Source organism: Theropithecus gelada, chromosome 18 (genome assembly GCF_003255815.1).
Source record: "Theropithecus gelada isolate Dixy chromosome 18, Tgel_1.0, whole genome shotgun sequence".
NCBI classification, from domain to species: Eukaryota; Metazoa; Chordata; class Mammalia; order Primates; family Cercopithecidae; genus Theropithecus; species Theropithecus gelada.
In genome coordinates, this window is record NC_037686.1 from 2,931,826 (window position 1) to 2,954,615 (window position 22,790).

At 50.9% G+C, this 22,790-nt stretch overlaps 1 protein-coding gene across 1 annotated transcript in view; it reads left to right on the top strand.

Annotated features, from left to right (window-relative positions):
* IMPA2 (inositol monophosphatase 2) overlaps positions 1-22,790 on the top strand; it is a 51,018-nt gene that overhangs the window by 5,805 nt on the left and 22,423 nt on the right. The window contains exon 2 of the mRNA XM_025365050.1: positions 12,766-12,899. Coding sequence (XP_025220835.1) covers positions 12,766-12,899 — 134 coding nt within the window. The remainder of the gene's footprint in view (positions 1-12,765; positions 12,900-22,790) is intronic.

A 22,790-nucleotide genomic window follows, 5' to 3' on the forward strand; every position in this document is an offset into this window, starting at 1 on the left:
CCCCAAAAAAAAAAAAAAAAAAAAAAAAAAAAAAAAAAAAAAGAATTATTCAGTGTGACGCCGTGTAGCTGCCCTGTCTGTGTGGTTCCATAGGTGTCCATGTTCGGATGGCCATGCAAATGTAACTCATGGTTCAGCCCAGCAGTGTATTCCTTTCTTTCTAATGCAACTTGTATTTTCCTTAAAGAAAATTTTGTTTTGCTTTGCATTTGTCTAGTTTTCTGTGTACCTCTTGTGAGCCATCTATCTTCCCAGCAGAATTTCTCACGATCTCCTTGATGTGGTCACACTCCTTGGATCACTGCTGTGGAGCAGTGCTTCTCCAGCTTTGGCTGTGTTGGAAGCCCAAGAGGGCTCATTAAGGCAAATTGAGTCCCACCGCAGGGTTTCTCATTCACTAGGTCTGGAGTGGGCACCAGAATGCGCATTTCTAACATTTCCAACTGACACTGATGCTGCCAGTCTGGAGTGGTACTATGGGAACTTCTGCTGCATGGTATTTTATTATGTGAGTACATCACTATTCATTCAACTGTTTTATTCGTTTGTTATTTAGTTTTGTTTATTTTTTGAGATGACATCTAGCTCTCTTGCTCAGGCTGGTGTGCAGTGGCATGATCTTGGCTCACCAAAAACCTCTGCCTCCCGGGTTCAACTGATTCTCCTGCCATAGCCTCCTGAATAGCTGGGTCTACAGGCATGCGCCACCACACCTGGCTAATTTTTGTATTTTTGGTAGAGACAGGGTTTCACCATATTGGCCAGGCTGATCTAGAACTCCTGACCTCAAATGATCCACCCGCCTTGGCCTCCTAAAGTGCTGGGATTACAAGCACGAGCTACTGTGCCCGGCCTCATTCAACTCTTGAGCAAACTGGATAATGTCCAGTTTGGAGTTAATACAGATAATGTTGCTGTGAACTTTCTTGCACATGTCTTTTGATGATGTGTGTATGCATTTCTGTTGGGGATTTATTAATAGTAGGAGTAGAATTGCTGTGTCATTGGGAATGTAAATTCTGCCAAGTAGTTCTTTAAAGAGGATGTACCAAGTTACACTCCACCCAGCAGTGTGTGAGGGTTCCCATTTCCCTATGTCTTCCACAACGTGTGGTATGGTCTTTTATATTGTAGCCATTCTGATGGGCTTGAGGTGATATTTTATTGTGATTTTAATTTGCATTTCTTAGATAATTAATGAACTTAGATGCACATGTTTATTGGCTTTTTTTTTTTGAGACAGCCTCACTGTGTCACCCAGGCTGTAGTGCAGTGGCACGATGTTAGCTCACTGCAGCCTCTGCCTCCCAGGCTCGAGCAATTCTCCTGCCTCAGCCTCCCGAGTAGCTGGGGTTACAGGCATGCGCCACCATGCCTGGCTAACTTTTGTATTTTTAGTCGAGACAGGGTTTCACCATGTTGGCCAGGCCGGTCTCGAACTCCTGACCTCAGGTGATCACCTGCCTTGGCCTCCCAAAGCGCTGGGATTATAGGCATGAGCCACTGTGCCCAGCCGTTTACTGGCTTCTTTGATATTATTTAAAATCATGCTTTTAAATAATGGTAATAAAGCATTGATTATAAATTTATTCATCCACCAAAGAATCATTGAACAACTCAGGAAAGGACTTTAGCCTTTTTACTCTTGAGTGTGAGGGGAGGTTTGGGGCAGAGTCTTGCGTGGGGCTTTACAGGACTGTATATAGGGGACCACCCTGGCTGCTGCATGTGGTCAGTGTGGGACACTAGGGGGACCAGAGTCAGGTGTCTGATAGGAAGCCATGTGAGAAATGAGTGTGGATTTGACTGAGGTGCAGCGAAGAAGGTGGTGAAAAAGATTTGCTTTGAAAGCTTAGGTGACTGGATTTGCCTCTGGGTTGGATGTAGGGTGTGAGAGAAAGAGAGGAGCCAAGGATGACTTCAAGGGTTTAGGCCTGAAAAGCTGGTTGAATGGATTTGCCACTTCCCGAGATGGCAAAACTGCAGGAGGAACAGGTTTGGAGCTGGGAGTTGAGTGTTCTCTTCTGCGTAGGTTAAACTCTAATTGCCAGTAGATTTCTTATTTTAGTTTTTTGAGACGGTCTCACTTTGTTTCCCTGGCTGGAGTGCAGTGGTGCAATCACAGCTTCCACCTCCTGGGCTCAAGTGATTCTCCCACCTCAGCCTCCTGAGTAGCTGGGACTACAGGAATGCATCCCCATGCCTGGATAATACGTATTTTTAAATTTTTTGTGGAGACAGGTTTTCACTAAGTGGAGATGTTGGATTTGCACCCAAGCTGATGGCAGAGATGCAGTGCGGAAGTCACGTTCCTGGAGATGGTATTTAGGGCCATGTGCCGGACGGGAGGAGAACAGGCTTGGCCACTGATGGGCTTTGCCGTTGGATGAGCCTGGGTCCGCCTCCCGTTTTCCTCCTTGGGAGCCTCACAAATGCCAGTTTGTGGAGGTCATTTCTGAAGTGGTTCATTTCTCCAGAAAAGGCTTCCCTGCTCTTCCTGCCTGGGCTGAGCGCACCTGTCACTGGAGGAAGGGGAGGCAGGAGGAGGAGACGAGGCGCTGGTGATGGCCTCCAGCCCCTGCCTCGCCTGGTCCACGCCTACAGTGTTTGCTTAGCTCTGCAGGGTGGGGTCAGCCTACGTGAGAAATTCGAAAACTCTCCAACATTTCAAACATCAGCCGAGACAGAATTCCTGTGACAGCAGCTGGCAGGCACAGAGTGGCAGCTGCCCCTTTGGTGGGGCGTGGGTCAGCACATGGTCTCCAAGGGTCCGAGGCCCACTGCTCCTGACCCTGAGAGGTCCCTGTCATTTCCTACCCGTTTTGCTAACAAAAGCTGTCTGAGAAGAAGGGGGAGGGCAGAAGGCATTGCCCCTGCCGCTGGGCAGCCTCATCCCAGCCCTTGGCACTCCACGGTGCCAGGGAGGCCCCACCTGTGCCCCCTTAAGGAGAGGCTGATAGAGGGCTCATCTCCACGGGGAGAGTGAGTCCTGGACTCTGTGGCCCTGAGATAGTCACTTGCTCACCCAAATGAAGCGCTGCCCTTGGGAGATTACTGTCTTTGGAGTTTGGGGCAGGAGGGTGGGTGAAATCACTCAGCCAGAGGATGGAGAGGCTCCTAGTGAGATACAGGCCCCACCCTCCCCGAGCTTTAGGGGTGGAGGAAGGCAGGAGCTCAAAGGCACGGGGAGTTGAGACATGGAGGAGAGGGGAGTTCGGGAGTTCGGGAGTTCAGGCCCCTCCCTCTCTCCCTGCCTCCTCCTGGGCCCAGTGGAGACTGGAGCCTGGAGCCTGGTTTGCATCTTCTCTCTTCTGTGGGAGGTGAGGGAAGGCCCTGGTCTCTAGGCTGAGCCAGTCTCAGGATCCTGTGTCTGCTGTCCCAGCTCTGCCCCAGCCTGCTATGAACATTGCAGGAGGCCTTCTGCAGACTGGCGCCCTGCCCCTGGGCTCACCTCTCGTGTGAGAGATGGAAGAGGTGCAGACCTGGCCAGGCGCTGGTCACTGCAGTATGCAGGGGGACTGGGAGGCCATCCCAGTGCCTGGGATGGGGACAACTTCCTGGAAGAAGTCACAGCTGAGTGTGTGTTTAGAAAGAAAAGCAGGAGTCAGCTAGGAAAGTTAGGCGATGGACTTGGGGAGGGGAGAGGGAAGACGAGGGGTCGGGGCCAATAGAGAAGATGAAAAGCAGAAGGGGCAAGAGAACACAGCCCTGAGGACCTGCAAGCAAAGCACCTTGGCTGACGTTCGAGGTGGGAGAGAGGAGGTCAGGACTTGGGGGCCGTGTGTGGAGGGCAGAGTTGGAGGTGGGTCTCCTGCTCGAACTGATGGGGTGTGGCACTTGGTGTCTGTGAGCTGGGGTGGACTTGATGAGTTGTACATTGAGGGAGACGTGGGAATAAAGGACTTCTGGGTTTCTGACTCATGCAACTGGCTGGCTCTCATTGCTTTTGAGAGAAATGTGAGCTGGAGAGGGATTAGGAAGTAATCGTGATGGCTACAGCCGTGGGATCGGCTCTGTTTAGCGGTGGTGGACTTGGACTGTGGTGCTGGGATCCCCTTTCCTGTACCTTACAGCTGCGCGGCCTTGGACAACTTTCTCCATTTCTTTGTGCCTCTGTTTCCTCATCTTTAACATGAGGAGAATAATTTTTGCCCTCAGAGTTACGGCGTGGAGTCAATGTACATGTGAAGTGCTCAGAGCAGCGCAGGGCGGAGGAAGCGCTCTGTCCGTGTGAGCTCAGGCCATGGAGTTGGGCAGGGCGTGAGGTGGAGCCCATCTCCAGGAAGCTCAGCTGCTGAAGGCAGGGCCGAGGGCTTGCAAACACCCGCTTTCAAGGAATGGTGGGAGGGGGATGAGCCGCAGAATGGTGGGGAGATAGGAGGAAAGCCACTAGAGGAGGCAGGGGCCGCAGGCCACGGGCCTCCAACACAGGGAATGCAGCTGGGATGTGGGTGGCCGGTGGCTGCTGGCATTGGTATGGAAGGTGCCAGTGCCTCGTCAGGGCGGAGGGCGACTAGATATCAAGGTGAGGAGAAATATAGTCACAAGACTAAAGGAGGCATTGAGGATTCGAGAACCTGAGGTGGGCTGGCCTGGGAGCCACGTCTGCTTGGACCAGCTCCTCCTCTTCCTCCCAGGGTTAAGGTCATGCAGAGATTTGTGATGCGTCAACAACTGAACTGCTGACCACATGTGCCACATGACACCATGTGATAGGCATGTTATTACCTGGGTACCTGATGACCTGGTAGGTTTTATTGATTGTCCCATGCATCAGGTTCTTCAGAGAAACAGGACTGGCAGGAGGTGGGTGGGTCCAGTCTGCAGGGAGGGCTGGCAGCTTGGCAGACCCGGGGAGACAGCTGATGTTCCAGTTTGAAGGCCACAGGGCTTCATTCTGTTGGGGCCTCAGCTGATTGGACAAGGCCTGTGCACAGGAAGGAGGGGGATCTACTTCCCTGATTAAGATGCTGATGCCCTTGCAGAAACACCCAGAACAATTTTTTTTTTTTTTTTTTTTTTGAGATGGAGTCTTGCTCTGTTTCCCAGGATGGAGTGCAGTGGCGTAATCTTGGCTCACTGCAACCTCCACTTCCTGGGCTCAAGCGATTCTCCTACCTCAGCCTCCCGAGTAGCTGGGATTACAGGCATGCACCAGCACACCCAGCTAAAAATGTTTGTATTTTTAGTAGAGATGGGGTTTCCCCATGTTGCCCAGGCTGGTCTTGAACTCCTGACCTCAGATGATCTGCCCGCCTCGGCCTTCCAGTGCTGGGATTACAGGCATAAGCTACCACGCCCAGCTCAGAACAGTGTTTGACCAAATATCTGCGCTCCCCATAGCTCAGTCAAGTTGACACATAAAGTGAACCATCACAGCACATTCACTGGTGTTGCAGTCAATCTGGAAGCATAAACATGGGGCATGTTGTCAGGCGCACACCTCCAGTGGCCACATCTTCTGACCTGACACAGGAAAAGAAAGACACGTGGCCTATTGAAACCGCACTCTGGCAAGGCTCCAGCGTGCTGCTCTGTGGGTGACGTACAGCCTGGGTTCCAGAGCACATACCAGCTGCCCTGCAGTGACAGGCATAAAGGTGGGATGGGGACAGGAGCACAAGACCGAGATGGGATGAGACAGGAAAGGTATTCGGACGTCTCCATGAATATGTGAGTCTAGGATGTCTCTGAAGCTGGAGTTGATGGGGACCTTTGCTTTTAGATTTGAAACTCAGGCTTCAGTGACTTCAGGCCCGTATTTTATATGTTACACATTAACAGAAGGCTACTGGAAGGAGAGACCGGAGCCACAGGGGTCTGTGAAGTGCATGCTTAGTTAGCGAGTAGCTGAAAAACATTAATTAAAAACCAGGATACCTAACTTATTGCTGGTGGAGAGTATTTAAAATTTTTCTAAGACTGAGGGAAAACAGCTGTGGGAAAGGGGTTCAGCAGGAACTTACCTGGCAACCCCACATTCTCCCCCGCCCTGTGGATGTGATCCTGGCCAAAGGGCAGGGCGGCTTGAGTCTCACTTACTGATTTAGAAATACAGCACTTTTCATCACCTTTTCTCTTAGCACAGGACAATTTGTGAATTAAATTTTTCTTAACCTAGTATTTTAGCATCCCATTTGCAACTTGTACATTGCATGTACGGTAGGTTCTTATTTTTTGTAAAAATACAAAAATTAGCTTAGAAAGTCATTAGATTTTCTCAGATACATGTTTTCACAACTGATACTGGTGAGTTTCTGTGTGTAAATAAATCAGTTTGTGTACCAAGACCTTTTCATACAATCCGTCATGTGATTCTTTTTTTTTTTTTTTTTTTTTTTTTTTGAGACGGAGTCTCGCTGTGCTCCCAGGCTGGAGTGCAGTGGCGTGATCTCGGCTCACTGCAAGCTCCGCCTCCCGGGTTCACGCCATTCTCCCACCTCAGCCTCCCAAGTAGCTGAGACTACAGGCGCCTGCCACCTCGCCCGGCTAGTTTTTTGTATTTTTAGTAGAGACGGGGTTTCACCATGTTAGCCAGGATAGTCTCGATCTCCTGACCTCGTGATCCACCCGCCTCGGCCTCCCAAAGTGCTGGGATTACAGGCTTGAGCCACCGCGCCCGGCCTCATGTGATTCTTAAAACAACCCAATGTGTTAGATAGACTGTTATTACAGAAGAGGAAACGAAGGCCATGAGAACCCATGTAGAATTTGAATTCAGAGCTGATTCTAGAGTGTACTTTATCCCTCTGTACTCCCACTGATGTTATGAAACTGTTGAAAACAAGAATTACATCCTAGAAGGGAATTTTTCTTATACGTCTTCTTCATGAAGAGCTACAGGACAGGGCTTCGGAGTTTTTTTAGGTTAGCTTAGTGTCATAGTCTGTTGGTGACTGAAGGAAGCTACTTCGTGCAGCCCCCATGCATGCAAGGCCCTTGAGTACATCTGATGGAGCCCTTTCTGCTGCATATGGGTGCATGTTGCTGGCATCAGCCCCCTGCCTGGGGTGAGGGTAGTTCCTAGAGCTACTGGGATGAAATGCAGACAGAGCTCCCAACCTGGAGGAGTGCACGGTCCAGTGGAGGGGACAGGGCAGTGACCAAGTACAGTGGGCTGTGCAGTAGCTGACCCAGGAAGAGGGGCCTCAGCTGGGGCAGTGGGTGGACGGGCGGCCTCCTGGAGGAGCTGTGCTGGAGTAGATGGAGGCTGAGGGCACAGACAGGCAGGAGGTGGCCAGGGATGTCATTGCAGGCACAAGGGACATCGTGTCCAAAGACATGGAGGTGCAGGAGGGAGGACACCTGAGGGGGCTTGAGCCTGGCATGGGGTGTGCCGCCCTGGCGGGGTGTGAAGGGCCTTGCACACCTGACGCAAGACAGCCACCCAATTGTGAGGCCAGGTCTAGTGGGAGAGGCTGGCCACAGTGTCACCTGCCCTGCTGCTAGGAGGCACAGGCATGTTCGAGCCCCATGGCCTTCCTTCCCTGTAACACACCCACAAAGAAAGTCATCAGAGAAATTGCAATAATAAATATGAATAAAAACAGAAAACAGTTAATATTTTAAAAGATTATGAAGGCTGGGTGTAGTGGCTCCCGTCTTAATCCCAGCACTTTGGGAGGCCGAGGCGGGAGGATCACTTGAGGCCAGGAGTTTGAGACCAGCCTTGGCAATATAGTGAGACCTCACCTCTACAAAATAAAAATAAAAATGATCCGGGTGTGGTGGCGCATGCTTATAGTTGCAGCTACTGGGGAGGCTGAGGTGGGAGGATTGCTTGAGTTCAGGAGGTCAAGACTACAGTGAGCCAAGATTGCGCTACTGCACTCCAGCTGGGGCAACAGAGAGAGACCCTGTCTCAAGAGAAAAATAACAACAGAGCATAACACAACACAGCATCCGGCCTCTGAATCCACTCTTTCCCTCTGTAACCCATGACTCGGCCCTGTTTTCCTGGCCGACACACCCAGATTGCAGCAGACGTTCTCCAAGCTGCCCCGAGGGCCCTCAGCACCCGCCTCCTCCACACACACAGCTGTGTATGTTTTGAATGTGGAAAACTGAGTGCATAAATACCAGTGAGCTTAGATAAGGTGACACAAGAGTACATACTAAAAAGTTCTCTAGTATTTAGTAAACTGTGAGCTCAGTGTGCAGCAGCCAAGGACTCTATGCATTCACTTAGCAGGTGTTCCTGGAGACCCCCATGAGGCAGCCCCCATACAGGGTGCGCCATGGCCTGTTGGAGGTGGACAGAGACAGAGGGGCAGGGTTCCTTACCCAGGCTGGTTGAGCAGACACATGGGGTGATAAGTGCTGTGGCTGCCAGTTGGCCTGTGTAAGTGCTGTAGTCACAGTCGGGTGAGTGCCCCTCTCTGCCCGCAGAAGGTGGAGACTCCTCACATGGAAGGTGATGTTTGAACTGAGTCATAAAGGAGGAGGACAGTGGGCTGGCTGAGGCCAGCAGTGCTGGTTCCATCAGGAGACTCCAGGGTTAATGATTCCATGTGGCAGGGCCACAGCCTTCTCAGAGCTCAGAGGGGAGGAGAGGGGAGCTGAGAAAGGAGTCGGGAAAGGCCTGTAGCTGCTGGGCTGATAGTTTGGTTTCTTCACAGAGGCCAGTAACAGGAGCAGAGGAAGTCTAGTTAGTAAGAGGTAGGGGGTGGGGCGGTCTGCTCCACGAAGTCACCCAGGGACCCAGCTTTGTCCTCCCTTGTTGCTCCGAGGTGTTCTCTTCCTGCATGGGCAGCACCACAACTGCTTTGTAGCCTGTGGCCAGGGGGAATGGGACACGAGGAAGTGCAAGGCAGTGTCCTTTGAGGCTGTGACTCGGAAGTTGCAGGTCTTGCTTCCAGTCCCATCCTCTGGGGCAGAACGTGGTGCCGAGGCCGCACATATCTGCATGGGAGGCATGGCATGCAGATTGCGAGGCGGCTCTGTGCTTGCCCCAACTTGGGGGTTCTGTTCCTAAAGGAAGAAGGGGAGACTGGACGTTTGGGGTCAGATGGTCTCTGCTGCAAGGGCAAATCTGGAAGCTACTGTAAGCTCCCCTCAGGGCTTTTGACTTTATCCGCATAGTGACAGGGCGCCACCAAGTGCTCCGCCGCGGAGACGCATGGTCACCGTGAGTGTCTCGGGAAGTGCGCCTGGCTGTGCCGGAGAGTGAGTCTGAGAGCAAGAAGCAGATCTGGTCTAGCCGCAGGAGGTGGGACTGGTGGATGAAGGCACTGGATCTTCTCAACAGGGCAACTAGAAAAACAGCCAGACAGAAGGACCTGGGTGGTCAGCACTCACATAGATACTAGTGTTCCAGTTTGGAAAAATGTTGCAGTCTATTAAAGCAGCCCAATGTGTGTTTCATTCATTCTTTCAAAGAACTCTGTGTACCTGTTGTGTGTGTGTCTGCGGAATGCCAGGGAGCATTCCTGATGCTCGGGGTACAGAAGGGAAGCAGAAAGAGCCCTGCCGTGGCGCGCTCCTGCCTGGGAGAGACGGTCAACAACAAAACTGACAGGAAGGAGGTTTCAGATGGGGTTTCAGATGGGACACGATAAGTTGTAGAAGGATCAGAAAACAGGAAGCCCCTGGGGCAGAAACAGATTTGGTTAGGATCAGTGAGAAAACCCCAGAGCGCAGCAGGGGAGCAACTTGGGGCTGACCTGTCCGGTGAGCTGTGAAGGGTTGGCCCTGGGATTTGGAGTTTCCCAAGGGCCCTGGGGTTTGGGGTGTGTTCTGTGAGCAGCGGGAAGCCATTGGATCATTTTCTGCAGTAAAGTGATGTGATGTAATTGGTGTCTGAAAATTCCCGTTCCAGCTGCTACATAGAGGCCACGAGGGTGGACGGTGGGAATACCATCCACCCTTGCAGGTAGCTTTACGGCTGCTCCCCATGTGGGGATGCCACAAGTGTGAAGTAAAGCCACTGTCTTCTCAGGTGGTGGTCCTGGGTGGGGAGGTCCTGGACTCACCCGGGGTGCTGGTTCAAAACCCACCCCCACCTGCCCACCCCGGCTGCGGAGATGGAACATTCTGGTCTCCTAGTGGCCCTCTTCATGTGGGGGTTTGAGAACCTGCTCTAGCTCCATGCTACTCAAGTGAGCACCCCTGCATCGGGGTCACCACAGAGCTTGCCAGAAAAGCAGCTCTCAGACCCCAGTCAGACCTGTGCGGCACCGTCTGCCCTTCCTCGAGATCCCAGAGGTGCCGCTGCCATATCTTCTCCGGGGCTGTGTCCCCTGGTTAGGGCGCCTTTCTCACCCCAGCTTTATGTACACACTCCCCACAACCCCACACCACACCAACACACACACACACCCAGAAATCCATACACACCCAGAGATAACATACAGGGACACACACACCCTGCATCTTCCCACACCACACTGATACATACACACCCAGAGATACAGAGACACACCCTGCATCCTCTCACACCACAGCAACACACACACCCAGAGATACACACGGAGACATACACACCCTGACACCACATGAACACACACAGGTACACAACAGAGACACACACATGTCTGGAATCACCGTGGCCACACATGAGACAAACTTTGTGCCGAAGGCCTGTCTGGCCAGCTCGGGGTTGAGGGTCCTGGACCGTGGGCAGGTGCTACGGGAGCCACATGTGAGGAGTGTGAGATTCCCAGACAAGGCCTGTGGAGCCTGATTTGTTGAGAGTGCTGTGTGCACATTGGTGATTTGAGAAAACTGACCTGGCGGCAATGGGCAGGAAATGGCGAACCCTGGCCAGAGGCAGGGCCTGGGTGGTGGGAGCTGGAGGGTGTCATAGGAATATGAAGTCCTGGAGTATTAGGCTACCCAGTGGACATGACTGTGTGGACGCTGTATGCTTTTTTTTTTGGTATGACCTATCACATTCTGAATTTTCTATATCTCTTATTTTTGCAACCAAGATTAAAACAAAAACTGCCTCGGCTCAGTATGGGATGGGCCAGCTCTGGGATGCAGGCAGTGAGAAGAGCAGGCGGCCCCATGTGGCCCCGTGGGGAGGAGCATGTGGGAGGCTGAGTTTCGGGGGCTCCTGCCTGTTCTGTAGAATTCCCCATGTGCTGCTGCTGGCAGCAGAGGGCCTGGCGTTAGCAGGTCCTTGGTGTGTGCTTATCAGAAGCCATGATGGATGTCACGTCTGGGTACCTGGCCGATTGATGGTCCTTTTCAGAGAAATACAGGATTTTGGGATGTAGCTGGTTTTGGAAGAAGGCTCTGAGTTCGTTTTTAGGTGCTCTGACTTTGTCATCATGATGGAGACACCAAGTTGTTAAGACAGACAGAAATGGGCAAGAGCTGGGCACGGTGGCTTATGCCTGTCATCCCAGCACGTTTGGAGGCAGAGGTGGGAGGATCTCTTGAGCCCAGGAGTTTGAGACCTGCCTGGCTAACATAGCAAGACCCTGTCTCTTTTTTTTTTTTTTTTTTTTTTGTGAGACGGAGTCTCGCTCTGTCGCCCGGGCTGGAGTGCAGTGGCCGGATCTCAGCTCACTGCAAGCTCCGCCTCCCGGGTTTACGCCATTCTCCTGCCTCAGCCTCCCAAGTAACTGGGACTACAGGCGCCCGCCATCTCGCCCGGCTAGTTTTTTTTTTGTATTTTTTAGTAGAGACGGGGTTTCACCGTGTTCGCCAGGATGGTCTCGATCTTCTGACCTCGTGATCCACCCGTCTCGGCCTCCCAAAGTGCTGGGATTACAGGCTTGAGCCACCGCGCCCGGCCGACCCTGTCTCTTAAAAAAATAAAAAGTTAGCTGGGTGCAGTACCACATGCCTGTAGTCCTAGCCACTGGGGAGGCTGAGGTGGGAGGATCACTTGAGCCCTGGGGTTTGAGGTTGCTGTGAGCTGTGATTGTGACACCACAGTTCGGCCTGGGTGACAGAGAGACCTGGTCTCTAAAATAAAACAAAACAAACAAAAAGGAGAAGAAAGGCCTGGACTGGACCAGAACGGGTCCCTCTGGAGTTGTCCAGGGACTGATTAGCCACTCTTTATCCCTTCCTGTGGGTTTTCCTGGGGTTCTTGGGACCATCCCAGTCCTTGCTCCTGTGTTTAGCTGTGATGGGTTTAGACCAGTGTGTTGTGCTGGCAGCTTGCACAGCTGTGGAGCCTGTGTTGAAGCTCAGCCCTGTGGATCCTTGCATGAACTCTGAGACAGCTGATGCTGTGAGAACGGCAGTGAGAGCTGGCCATGGTTCCTGAAACAGTTTAGCTCTTCCAGGTCTCTCAGTGGGAACATTTACGATCAGATTCCAGGGCATGTCCCATCTCATGGGATAAAGTGAATTAGGGAAAATAAGCTTTTACTTTACACTGAAATCTCCTAAATTTGAATTCATGGGATTATACGGGGCACAGGTGTGTAACATGATCTTGTTTTGGGCAGGTCTTACAGAGGAAGTTTCATGCTCTTTTCAAAACCCCTGTGTTTTTCTTTTACTCAGAGAGAAATTGTTTCATAGGTAGGACAAAATAATTTCAAATAATTTCAAGTAATGGAGAAATGATTATTCTTGTAACGAATAATGCTGGAGTCATTAAGACTCACTGGAAACCAGAGAGCCTGGGCTGTGATATTAGCTCTGAGGTCAATGATGCAAGAAGTCAGTGACCCACAGAGCCACACCCGCTGCCCCCTCCCCATGGCAGGTTGAATGCAGAGGGGACTCAAAGGAGTGGAGAATTCCTTTGCCTGGGAGGAGGATGTTTGCATGTTTAACCCAAATCCTGTACTTTTATTTCAGATCATCAGAAAAGCCCTTACTGAGGAAAAACGTGTCTCAACGAAAACATCAGCCGCAGATCTTGTGACAGAAACGGATCACCTTGTGGAAGATTTAATTATTTCTGAGTTGCGAGAAAGGTTTCCTTCACACAGGTAGGTGCACTCCTCTGGGAAACACCCCCAGTAGCCCTGGCCACACTCACAGAGAATGCAGGGTCCGCCGGGGTGAGGGGCTCTGCCACGTGTTAGAGAACGCAGGGTCTGCCGGGGTGGGGGGCTCTGCCACGTGTTAGAGAACGCAGGGTCCGCCGGGGTGGGAGGCTCTGCCGTGTGTCAGAGAACGCAGGGTCCGCCGGGGTGAGGGGCTCTGCCGTGTGTCAGAGAACGCAGGGTCCGCCGGGGTGGGGGGCTCTGCCATGTGTTAGAGAACGCAGGGTCCGCCGGGGTGAGGGGCTCTGCCGTGTGTTGATGTGGTCAGACATGAAGCCCTAAGCCATGCAGCCTAAACTGCAATTTGTCAGTTACTTAGTAAGCAAACTCAGCCCCGTTCTCATTCTTTTTACTGTCATCTTAACAACCATCATGTCAATGCATCCTCTTATGAGTATCGAAGCAGCTCTTTTTGCAACACATGCTCAGGAAAAGCTCCTTGCACCCCTGTACCAAACCCTTTGTTATTTCTGGAGGACCCACTAGAAGTGCGACCCACCCTAAGAAGCCTGGAGTGGTGATGTCCCCTGGTGGCCTGTGCTTGCCCAGCTGCTGGGGCAACTTTCCCAGGAGGATGGGATGCCAAGTGGCACTGGCAGCCGCGTGGGGTCCCCGGCCCACCACCAGTGCTTAGTGATGCACGCCCCTCACCCAGGCCAGAGGGCACAGCGGGAGTGGCTGCCATAGTGGGCCCCAGAGCTGTCCCCACAGGAGGCCTGTATGAGCACCTCTTAACCTTTTTGGGGTCACCCTTTGAGTATTTGATGCTAGCTATTAATCTTTTGTTCAGAAAAATTAAAATATTTACACAGCATTTTGCATAGCGTTTCAAGGGAGCCATGAACCCCAGATTGAAACATCTTCTTAAGTCTGGGGGTTTCTGAGGCCCCCCCTCACCTCTGGAGTTCTGCACTGTAGATGTTGAAGACCAGTACCTTGGATGCAAGGGATCTTTTTCTTCGTTATGTAGAATCTCTTAAAGATGTTTCATCGCAAAACTGGAATACCAGTTATTGGATTTCTGGCTGTAGGGTATTACAGCTGTCAGGTTCCAGGTTTATATGGACTTAGGTGGCAGAAATATAGATGGTAATCTCCCTCAGTGTCCATTCAGCACATGGTAGGCTTAAAATACTTTTCTTTACATTTATTTTCATATACTTTTTTAAAAGAGAGAGTCTTTCTCAGTTGCCCGGGTTGGAGTGCAGTGGTGTGATCATAGCTCACTGCAGCCTTGAACTCCTGGGTTCAGGTGATCCTCCTGCTTCAGCCTCCTGAGCAGCTGGGATTACAGGAGCCACTCCACCTGGCTCTTTTTTTTTTTCTTTCTGTGAATGATTATATAAATAAAAGAACAAGCCAGTGTTAAAACACTACCTTCCTTTTTTCCCGTCGTTTTTTTCTAACTTGTTAGGTTATCTCAAGGTTACCAGCTCTCCCTCTGAATTTCTGTCTGCCAGTGGCTCATGTTTGTTTTATTGACAACCTTTGAGTTTAAGCTTCTCTTACTTCCTATTTCTTTACTCTGCTTGAGGTCAGGATCCCTTGCATTGGATACAATAGTTATAGTTGTAAAGTGTTTGTGATTTTTTTTTTTTTTTTTTTTTGGAGACGGAGTCTCGCTCTGTCGTTCAGGCTGGAGTGCTGCTATCTTGGCTCACTGAAACCTCCACCTCCTGGGTTCAAGCCATTCTCCTGCCTCAGCCTCCTGAGCATCTGGGACTACAGGCACCCACCACCACGCCCAGCTAATTTTTTGTATTTTTAGTAGAGACGGGGTTTCACCTTCTTAGCCAGGATGGTCTCGATTTCCTGACCTCATGATCTGCCCGCCCCGGCCTCCCAAAGTGCTGATTACAGGCATGAGCCACCGCGCCCGGCCCAGTGTTTGTGATTTTTAAAAAGCCTTTTAAAACCTAATTTTAGGGTGGCTCACACCTGTAATCCCAGCACTTTGGGAGGCTGAGGCGGGCAGATCACGTGGTCAGGAGTTCGAGACCAGCCTGAACAACATGATGAAACGTCGTCCCTACTAAGAATACAAATATTAGTCCATTGTGGTGGCGTGGGCCTGTAGTCCCAGCTACTCGGGAGGCTGAGGCAGAAGAATTGCTTCAACCTGGGAGGCGGAGGTTGCAGTGAGCCGAGATCACACCACTGCACTCCAGCCTGTGTGACAGAACAAGACTCCGTCTTGAAAAATAAATAAATAAACCTAATTTTAATCAAAGGGCAATATCAAAAGAATTTATCATATGGATTCTTTGAGAGGAAACATGCTGCAGTGATGAGCCGGCTGTTTCCAGGTCCTTTATTAACCATATTGGTCTGGAGGTATCTGTGGTGATGATCCATGTGGCCATGGCAGGGGAGGGCTGTCTCATCTGTGTGGGGTCTGGTAAAGGCTTGGAGGAGATGCAAGACCAGGCACAGTGAAGTTATTGGGGCTGTGATGTGTTTCAGTCAGGTCACTTGGACAAACCGCACTCTGAGATTGCACGCAACCCACTGTTGTGTTAATGTGTGCAGTCGGTTCCATTTGTAAAAGGTAAATTTAGATACTCGCTGTTGTGTACACAAGGTAAAAGTTAATGTATTATGGGGTGAGCACAGGTACCTCCCTCCACCCTTGCAGCCTTAGGGTTGCCAGGGACCGCCAGGCTCCAGAGCTCCTTTGGAAAACCATGACCCAGAGCAGGGGATTATAGGTAGGGGAGGCAGTCTCACCTGGGAGCGTGTCCGGGGCGGACACCAGCCTCCATCTCTGAAAAGGCCCCCTGGTAGGGTCAGACCCACACACCTGTCCAGGAATCAGTGATTGAAAGCTGGCCCAGACTCTAGCCCACAAGCCAGTGGACTCTGGCCGCACCACGGTCAGCCCCAGTCTGTGTGTCACCCCCTCTCCCCCAGATCTGAGGGCGAATGTGCGGACATGGTGAAAGTGGCTGTTTTCTTCTCTGCTCGGTGTGCTTCAAAAATTGAGATCAAATGAAGTTATTTTTCAGCATATGTATGTGAAGTGAGTTTTTTTGCCAATGACTAAGATTAAAAAGAAAGTAAATCTTGGGGATTTAGTTGTATTTTAGATAATAGAAAAATTGATAAATTTATGATGAGAGAAAATTGTATACATATTATGAAACAGGACATTGATTTTTTTTCTGCTTTCAAAGTATTTAAATATATGCCTTAAACTATATATATATATATATATATATATTTTTTTTTTTTTTTTTTTTTTTTGAGACGGAGTCTCGCTCTGTCGCCCAGGCTGGAGTGCAGTGGCCGGATCTCAGCTCACTGCAAGCTCCGCCTCCCGGGTTCCCGCCATTCTCCGGCCTCAGCCTCCCGAGTAGCTGGGACTACAGGCGCCCGCCACCTCGCCCGGCTAGTTTTTTGTATTTCTTAATAGAGACGGGGTTTCACCGTGTTAGCCAGGATGGTCTCGATCTCCTGACCTCCTGATCCGCCCGTCTCGGCCTCCCAAAGTGCTGGGATTACAGGCTTGAGCCACCGCGCCCGGCCTAAACAATATATTTAATATGAAGTTGCTTCTCATCCTGCCTTAGGAAAGACTTTTATTCTAAGCTTTTCTCTTTCCTTGATTTTAGGCTTTCATGAAATGATATTAAAGATAGACTTAAGATAGACATTTTTTTTTTTTTTTTGGAGACGGAGTCTCGCTCTGTCGCCCAGGCTGGAGTGCAGTGGCGTGATCTCAGCTCACTGCAAGCTCCACCTCCCAGGTTTACGCCATTCTCCTGCCTCAGCCTCCGGAGTAGCTGGGACTACAGGCGCCCGCCACCTCACCCAGCTAGTTTTTTGTATTTTTTAGTAGAGACGGGGTTTCACCGTGTTAGCCAGGATGGTCTCGATCTCCTGACCTCGTGATCTGCTCGCCTCGGCCTCCCAAAGTGCTGGGATTACAGGCTTGAGCCACCGCGCCCGGCCAGATAGACATTTTTAATAAAACCTGATACAGGCTCCCTAGTTTATTTTATATCACTCATCCATGAAATCCAAAGGTTTGGTCCTTGACCTGGAAGACAGGTGTAGACTGAATCAAAGAATGATAAGGTTTAAACTTGCTTCTGGTGGGGTGCAGTGGCTCATGCCCGTAATGCTAGCACTTTGGGAGGCCAAGGTCAGAGGATTGCATGAGCCCAGGAGTTTGAGACCAGCCTGGGCAACATGGTGAATCTCCATCTCTACAAAAAAATAATTAGCTGGGCATGCTGGTGCACACTTATGTTCCCAGCTACTTGGGAGGCTGAGGTGGGAGGCTCGCTTGAGTCCTGGAGGTCGAGCTGTGATGCTGCCACTGCAGTCTAGCCTGGGTGACAGAGCAAGACCTTGTCTTAAAAGATAAATGTAGATTAAAATGAACCCTTGCAGACTGTTGATGAGAATGTACATTGGTGCAGCCACTATGAAAAACCCCACTGCACTGCAGCCTGGGCAACAGAGTGAGACCCTGTCTCAAAACAAAAGAATAAATAGTCTGGGCGCAGTGGCTCACGCCTGCAATCCCTACACTTTGGGAGGCCGAGGCGGGTGGATCACCTGAGGTCAGGTGTTTAAGACCAGCCTGGCCAACATGATGAAAGCCCATCTCTACTAAAAATACAAAAAATTAGCTGGGTGTGGTAGCGTGTGCCTGTAATCCCAGCTACTCAGGAAGCTGAGGCAGGAGAATCGCTTGAACCTGGGAGGTGGAAGTTGCAGTGAACTAAGATCCCACCATTCGCTCCAGCCTGGGGAACAAGAGCAAAACTCTGTCTAGAAATAAATAAATAAATAAAATAAATAAATAAACTTGCTTCTGTCACTGGCCCTAGCAGCTTTGGCAAATCTTACCACTTAGGGCCTCAAACTCCTCACTTGTGAATGAGGGCCCTGACCGTGGTCATCCTTGAGGTCCCAGCATTTAACTTGTAACATGACAAAAAGCAAATCAGGGCTGGGCGCAGAGACTCATGCCTGTAATCCTAGCACTTTCGGAGGCCGAGGTGGGTGGATAGCTTGAGATCAGGAGTTCAAGACCAGCTTGGCCAATATGGTGAAACCCTGTCTCTACTAAAAATATGAAAACAAATTAGCTGGGCATGGTGGCGCACGCCTGTAGTCCCAGGTACTTGGGAGGCTTAGGCAGGAGAATCGCTTGAACCTGGGAAGCGGAGGTTGCAGTGAGCCGAGATTGCACTCCTGCTTGGGCATCTCAGTGAGACTCCATCTCAGAAATAAAAATAAAAATAAAAATAAATAAGCAAACTAGCACGCTAAGGCCGAGCTTTTACAGGTTGGGTCTTTGGAGCCTGCTGTTGGCCTTGGCCACGTTAGCTGTCTCCTGCCATGCCTTGGCTTTGTGGGATGCCTGAACCTGTTTTCAGATGATGTTTTGAGTGAGATACAAGTATAGCTGCTTGGAAAAGATTCGGTAGCATCCCTGAACTATAGTGATAGAAACCCCGTCCTTGTTCCTTCTGCGGAGCAGCCTGTTGGAGCTTCTCTGGGTTGACCTGGGCCCAGAGATGAGGCCGGCAGCGCAAGGGTCTAGTATTTTCAGCTGTCTTCCCAGCCCTGCTCCAGAGCCGCTATGTAACCTGCTGCCCTGCAGTGCCCGTCACAGAGCGGTGTCTGTTGAATGCGTGAGTCAAGCAAAACATCAAACGGAGTCCTTGACATGGGAAAAACATGCTCCCAGCCACCACCAGCTGGACACTGACATCCAGCGGTTTTCCCACTGGGCAGTGGCTTGTGAAGATGGGGACAGAGTGTCATAAATCATCTCCTCTGTGGACTGCAGGGATGATCCTGGCCTTCTTGTCACAGGCTAAACAGACTAAGTAGCCAGAAAAAAAAAAAAAAAGAACAAAAAAAGAGGCTTAAAGGCGCTTGGCTGTCAACATTATAATGAGGGTTTGTTAAAACTATTTTTTTTTTAAAAAGAAAAGTGGCTCAGTTATGCAGTAGGATATAATATTGTATAATAAACTTGTTACCAAACTTTTAGCCTTAACCCAGTTGCTATTTTCCTCTTGTCTGTTGGATAGGGATATGGAATGTTCTTTCTTTCCCTAAGTTTAGTCATGTGCATTGTTTTTTTTCCTATTTATATTGTGAGTTTTTTTTTTTTTTTTTTTGAGATGGAATCTTGCTCTGTAGCCCAGGCTGGAGTGCAGTGGTGTAATCTCGGCTCACTGCAACCTCTGCCTCCCGGGTTCAGGCGATTCTCCTGTCTCACTCTCCCAAGTATCTGGGATTACAGGCAGGCACCACTATGTCCGGGTAATTTTCATATTTTTAGTAGAGATGGGGTTCCACCATGTTGGCCAGGCTGGTCTTGAACTCCTGACCTCAAGTGATCCACCCACCTCGGCCTCCCAGAGTGCTGGGATTACAGGTGCGAGCCACCGTGCCCAGCCTATGTGGTGGATTGTATGTAGATGTTCCAGTGGCTTTTAGGAAAGTCTTTATGATTTCACACATCTGTCCACAGTCATGTCTGCAGAGCAGACTCTCCACACTCCCTCTGCAGAGAGCTGCAGAATATTCTGTTTCACAGGTATTTGCTTCCTACATGAGTAAAATCAGGTTTAAGTGAATAAAAATTGTACATCTCTTCCCGTGTACCAGGGAAGTATTTGTGGTGCCTGCAAAGACCAAGCACAGTTCACGCCTCTGCTGGCCTTCACAGCGCTGCAGCCAGGCAGTACAGAAGCCCGGCTCCCTGCTGCCCACAAGCAGGAGGCAGGTGGGAAGGGGTATGCGTGCCACCTTGCAGGCGGGCAGGCAGGCTCGTGGGCAGAGTTGTACACAAGGCGGGTGACAAGGAAGACAGCTGTAGAGTATGAATGATCAGCTGCTGAAAAACATCCAGTGCTCAATGTGGGTACTTAGAGTTATTCTCATAAAAAATGTGAGGCAGTTAGTCAGGTGTGGTGATGCACGCCTGTGGTCCCAGCTACTCAGGAGGCTGAGGCAGGAGGATTGCTTGAGCCCAGCGGTTTGTGGCTTCAGTGAGCCATTTTTGTGCCACTGCAATCCAGTCCGGCTGACAGAGCGAGACCGTGTCTCCAAGAAAAAAAAAAGATTTCTATAAGTACTTGCTGGGTTACACTAAATGAACCTAAAAACAGATAGATAAATAATGAAGGTTACACAGAGCAGAAGCTTTGTTAACAGATTAACTTACATTAATAGTTGCTGCTGGGAAAACAAGCTGTTGGTGACTTCCCTAAAGGGTGTCCCACACGTCTGGCAAATAAACAGACACGGCTCCTGCTCCCGAACATCCTGGGAGGCACGTGGGCATGCTGTGTGGGTGGTCTGGGTGCTGCAGCCTGAGCTGTCAGGGGTGTGGGGTGTCAGTGCATGCAGACCCACACTGCCTCCTCCTTCAGGCCTCACTGGCGGTTTTCTTTGCACTGCTTCCCTTTCCTACTTGAAGTCAGGTTTGAAAAGGAGAAGAATCGCACATTCCTCCTCAGTTTCTTAGAAACTTACCTTTGTGCCTGAGTCATTTCTAGTCCCTTTGGACCTGAGTCATATCTGTTCACTGCTTTGTCAACCTTGTGCCCAGTTTAAGCTTTTGCAGTTGCTCCTTGTATGTGTGTTTTCAGGGTGTGGAGTGTTTTCTTTAGAAACGCCATTGCAGAAGAGGAAAGTCACGTCGCTACACAAGACGTGGACATGGCCGGGCGCGGTGGCTCAAGCCTGTAATCCCAGCACTTTGGGAGGCCGAGACGGGCGGATCACGAGGTCAGGAGATCGAGACCATCCTGGCTAACACCGTGAAACCCCGTCTTTACGAAAAATACAAAAAACTAGCCGGGCGAGGTGGCGGGCGCCTGTAGTCCCAGCTACTCGGGAGGCTGAGGCAGGAGAATGGCGTAAACCCGGGAGGCGGAGCTTGCAGTGAGCTGAGATCCGGCCACTGCACTCCAGCCCGGGCTACCGAGCAAGACTCCGTCTCAAAAAAAAAAAAAAAAAAAAAAAGACGTGGACAACAGATTTAGTGCCTGAAATTTCTAGGAAAACTGGCAGTGCTGACAGCACTCATGGTCACGCCCTAAGTGGAATCATCATCTGTGTGTCACCTGCATGCAGCTGTGGTCAGGAGACAGGCTCCCCACCCCCTGCGCCACCTGCCATTGTGGCTTCTACCCACCATTTGTTCCTCCTAGACCTGTTTGGGGAGCACCAGTTCCTGAGCAGGGGCTCTGGCTGGTGGGCCCGTGCATCACCTGACCCCGAAGCATGTGGACAACTGATAGTGGAGAGGCAGTTCCTGAAAGGAGCGCGGCATGCAGTGTAGACGAAGAACCGGAAGCCTGGGTTCATCGCATCTCATCTGCCTTGCCTGGCCAGGCTGAAAGCTCCAGGGGCAGACTGAGCCTGCCCGGGCTCTCCAGGAACAGCTGAGGATTGCTTGGGTGTCTTGCTCAGTGCCCCTGGCTTGACCTGACGTGGTCTTCCTGGCTCAGAAGCCCCTACTCATTTGTGGGTTTCTCTAGGGGGCCAGGGAGGAGGTGGCACAGCCTGAGATGATGCATGTGCACTTGTCATATCCCAGGGGTGTATTTCTAGATAATTTATCAGCAAAATGGAGGGGCTGGATGACTCTGCATCCCATGCATGAACTTCATAACTGAGCAATGGAAGGATGGTCCCAGAGTGGATGGGGACCAGGTTACAGTGTGTACGGCAGCTCGTGTGCATAGAAAAGTGACATAGGGCCAGGCGCGGTGGCTCACACCTGCAATCCCAGCACTTTGGGAGGCTGAGGTGGGCGTATCACGAGGTCAGGAGTTCAAGACCAGCCTGGCCAACATGGTGAAGCCCTGTCTCCACTAAAGATACAAAAAATTAGTCAGGTGTGGTGCACGCCTGTAATCCCAGCTACTCGTGAGGCTGAGGCAGGAGAATCGCCTGAACCCAGGAGGTGGAGGTTGCAGTGAGACGGAGTCTCGCTCTCCCAGGCTGGACTGCAGTAGTGTGATCTCAGCTCACTGCAACCTCCGCCTCCCGGGTTCAAGCAATTCTCCTCTCTCAGTCTCAAGTAGCTGGGATTACAGGTGCACGCCACCACACCCAGCTAATTTTTGTGTTTTTAGTAGAGACGGGGTTTCACCAAGCTGGCCAGGCTGGTCTCCAACTCCTGACCTCAGGTGATCTGCCCGTCTTGGCCTCCCACAGTGCTGGGATTACAGACGGGAGCCGCCATGCCCGGCTTGCTTTTCAGTCATTTTTTTTTCTTATTTTCTGCAGGTCTCCTTTTTCTCTAGTGCACGTGTGAATCCGGCACAGGAACCGGATAGAAAACCTCTCAGCAAGGCCACATAATCATGCACAGAACAGATGTTTGCTCAGTGCCTGCCCAAGGCCCCACCCTTAGTCAACCTGGGACGGTCCAAACGTGTGCAGAGCACTGCCCTGAATGCTTTAGGTCTGGTCTTTTCTTTGATCTTGAGAATGCCTTTGGAAGGTGTAAGCAGTGGCCAGCTCCACAGGGACGAGCCTGCAGAAGGTAGACTGCGAACACACCTGACTGCAGGCACCTTCCCTGTGTGTGTGGGCCTGCGTGTGGGTGGGGTGCAGGAGAAAGAGTGACAGTCCATGGGGCGAGAGTGCCTTCCCTTGTTTTTGGCCTGAGCAGGGGGTGCTGGGAGGTACCACTTGTGGAGGTAGAGGCAAGTAGAGAAAATCAGGAGTTCCCTTCTGTGCAGGTGAATCTTGAGAGGACATTGTCTCGGTCAGGTTCCTAGCAGGACAGATGTACACTCAAGTGAGGATTATAGGCGGCCTTGTTTGCAGAGGGACTCATTACGAAGG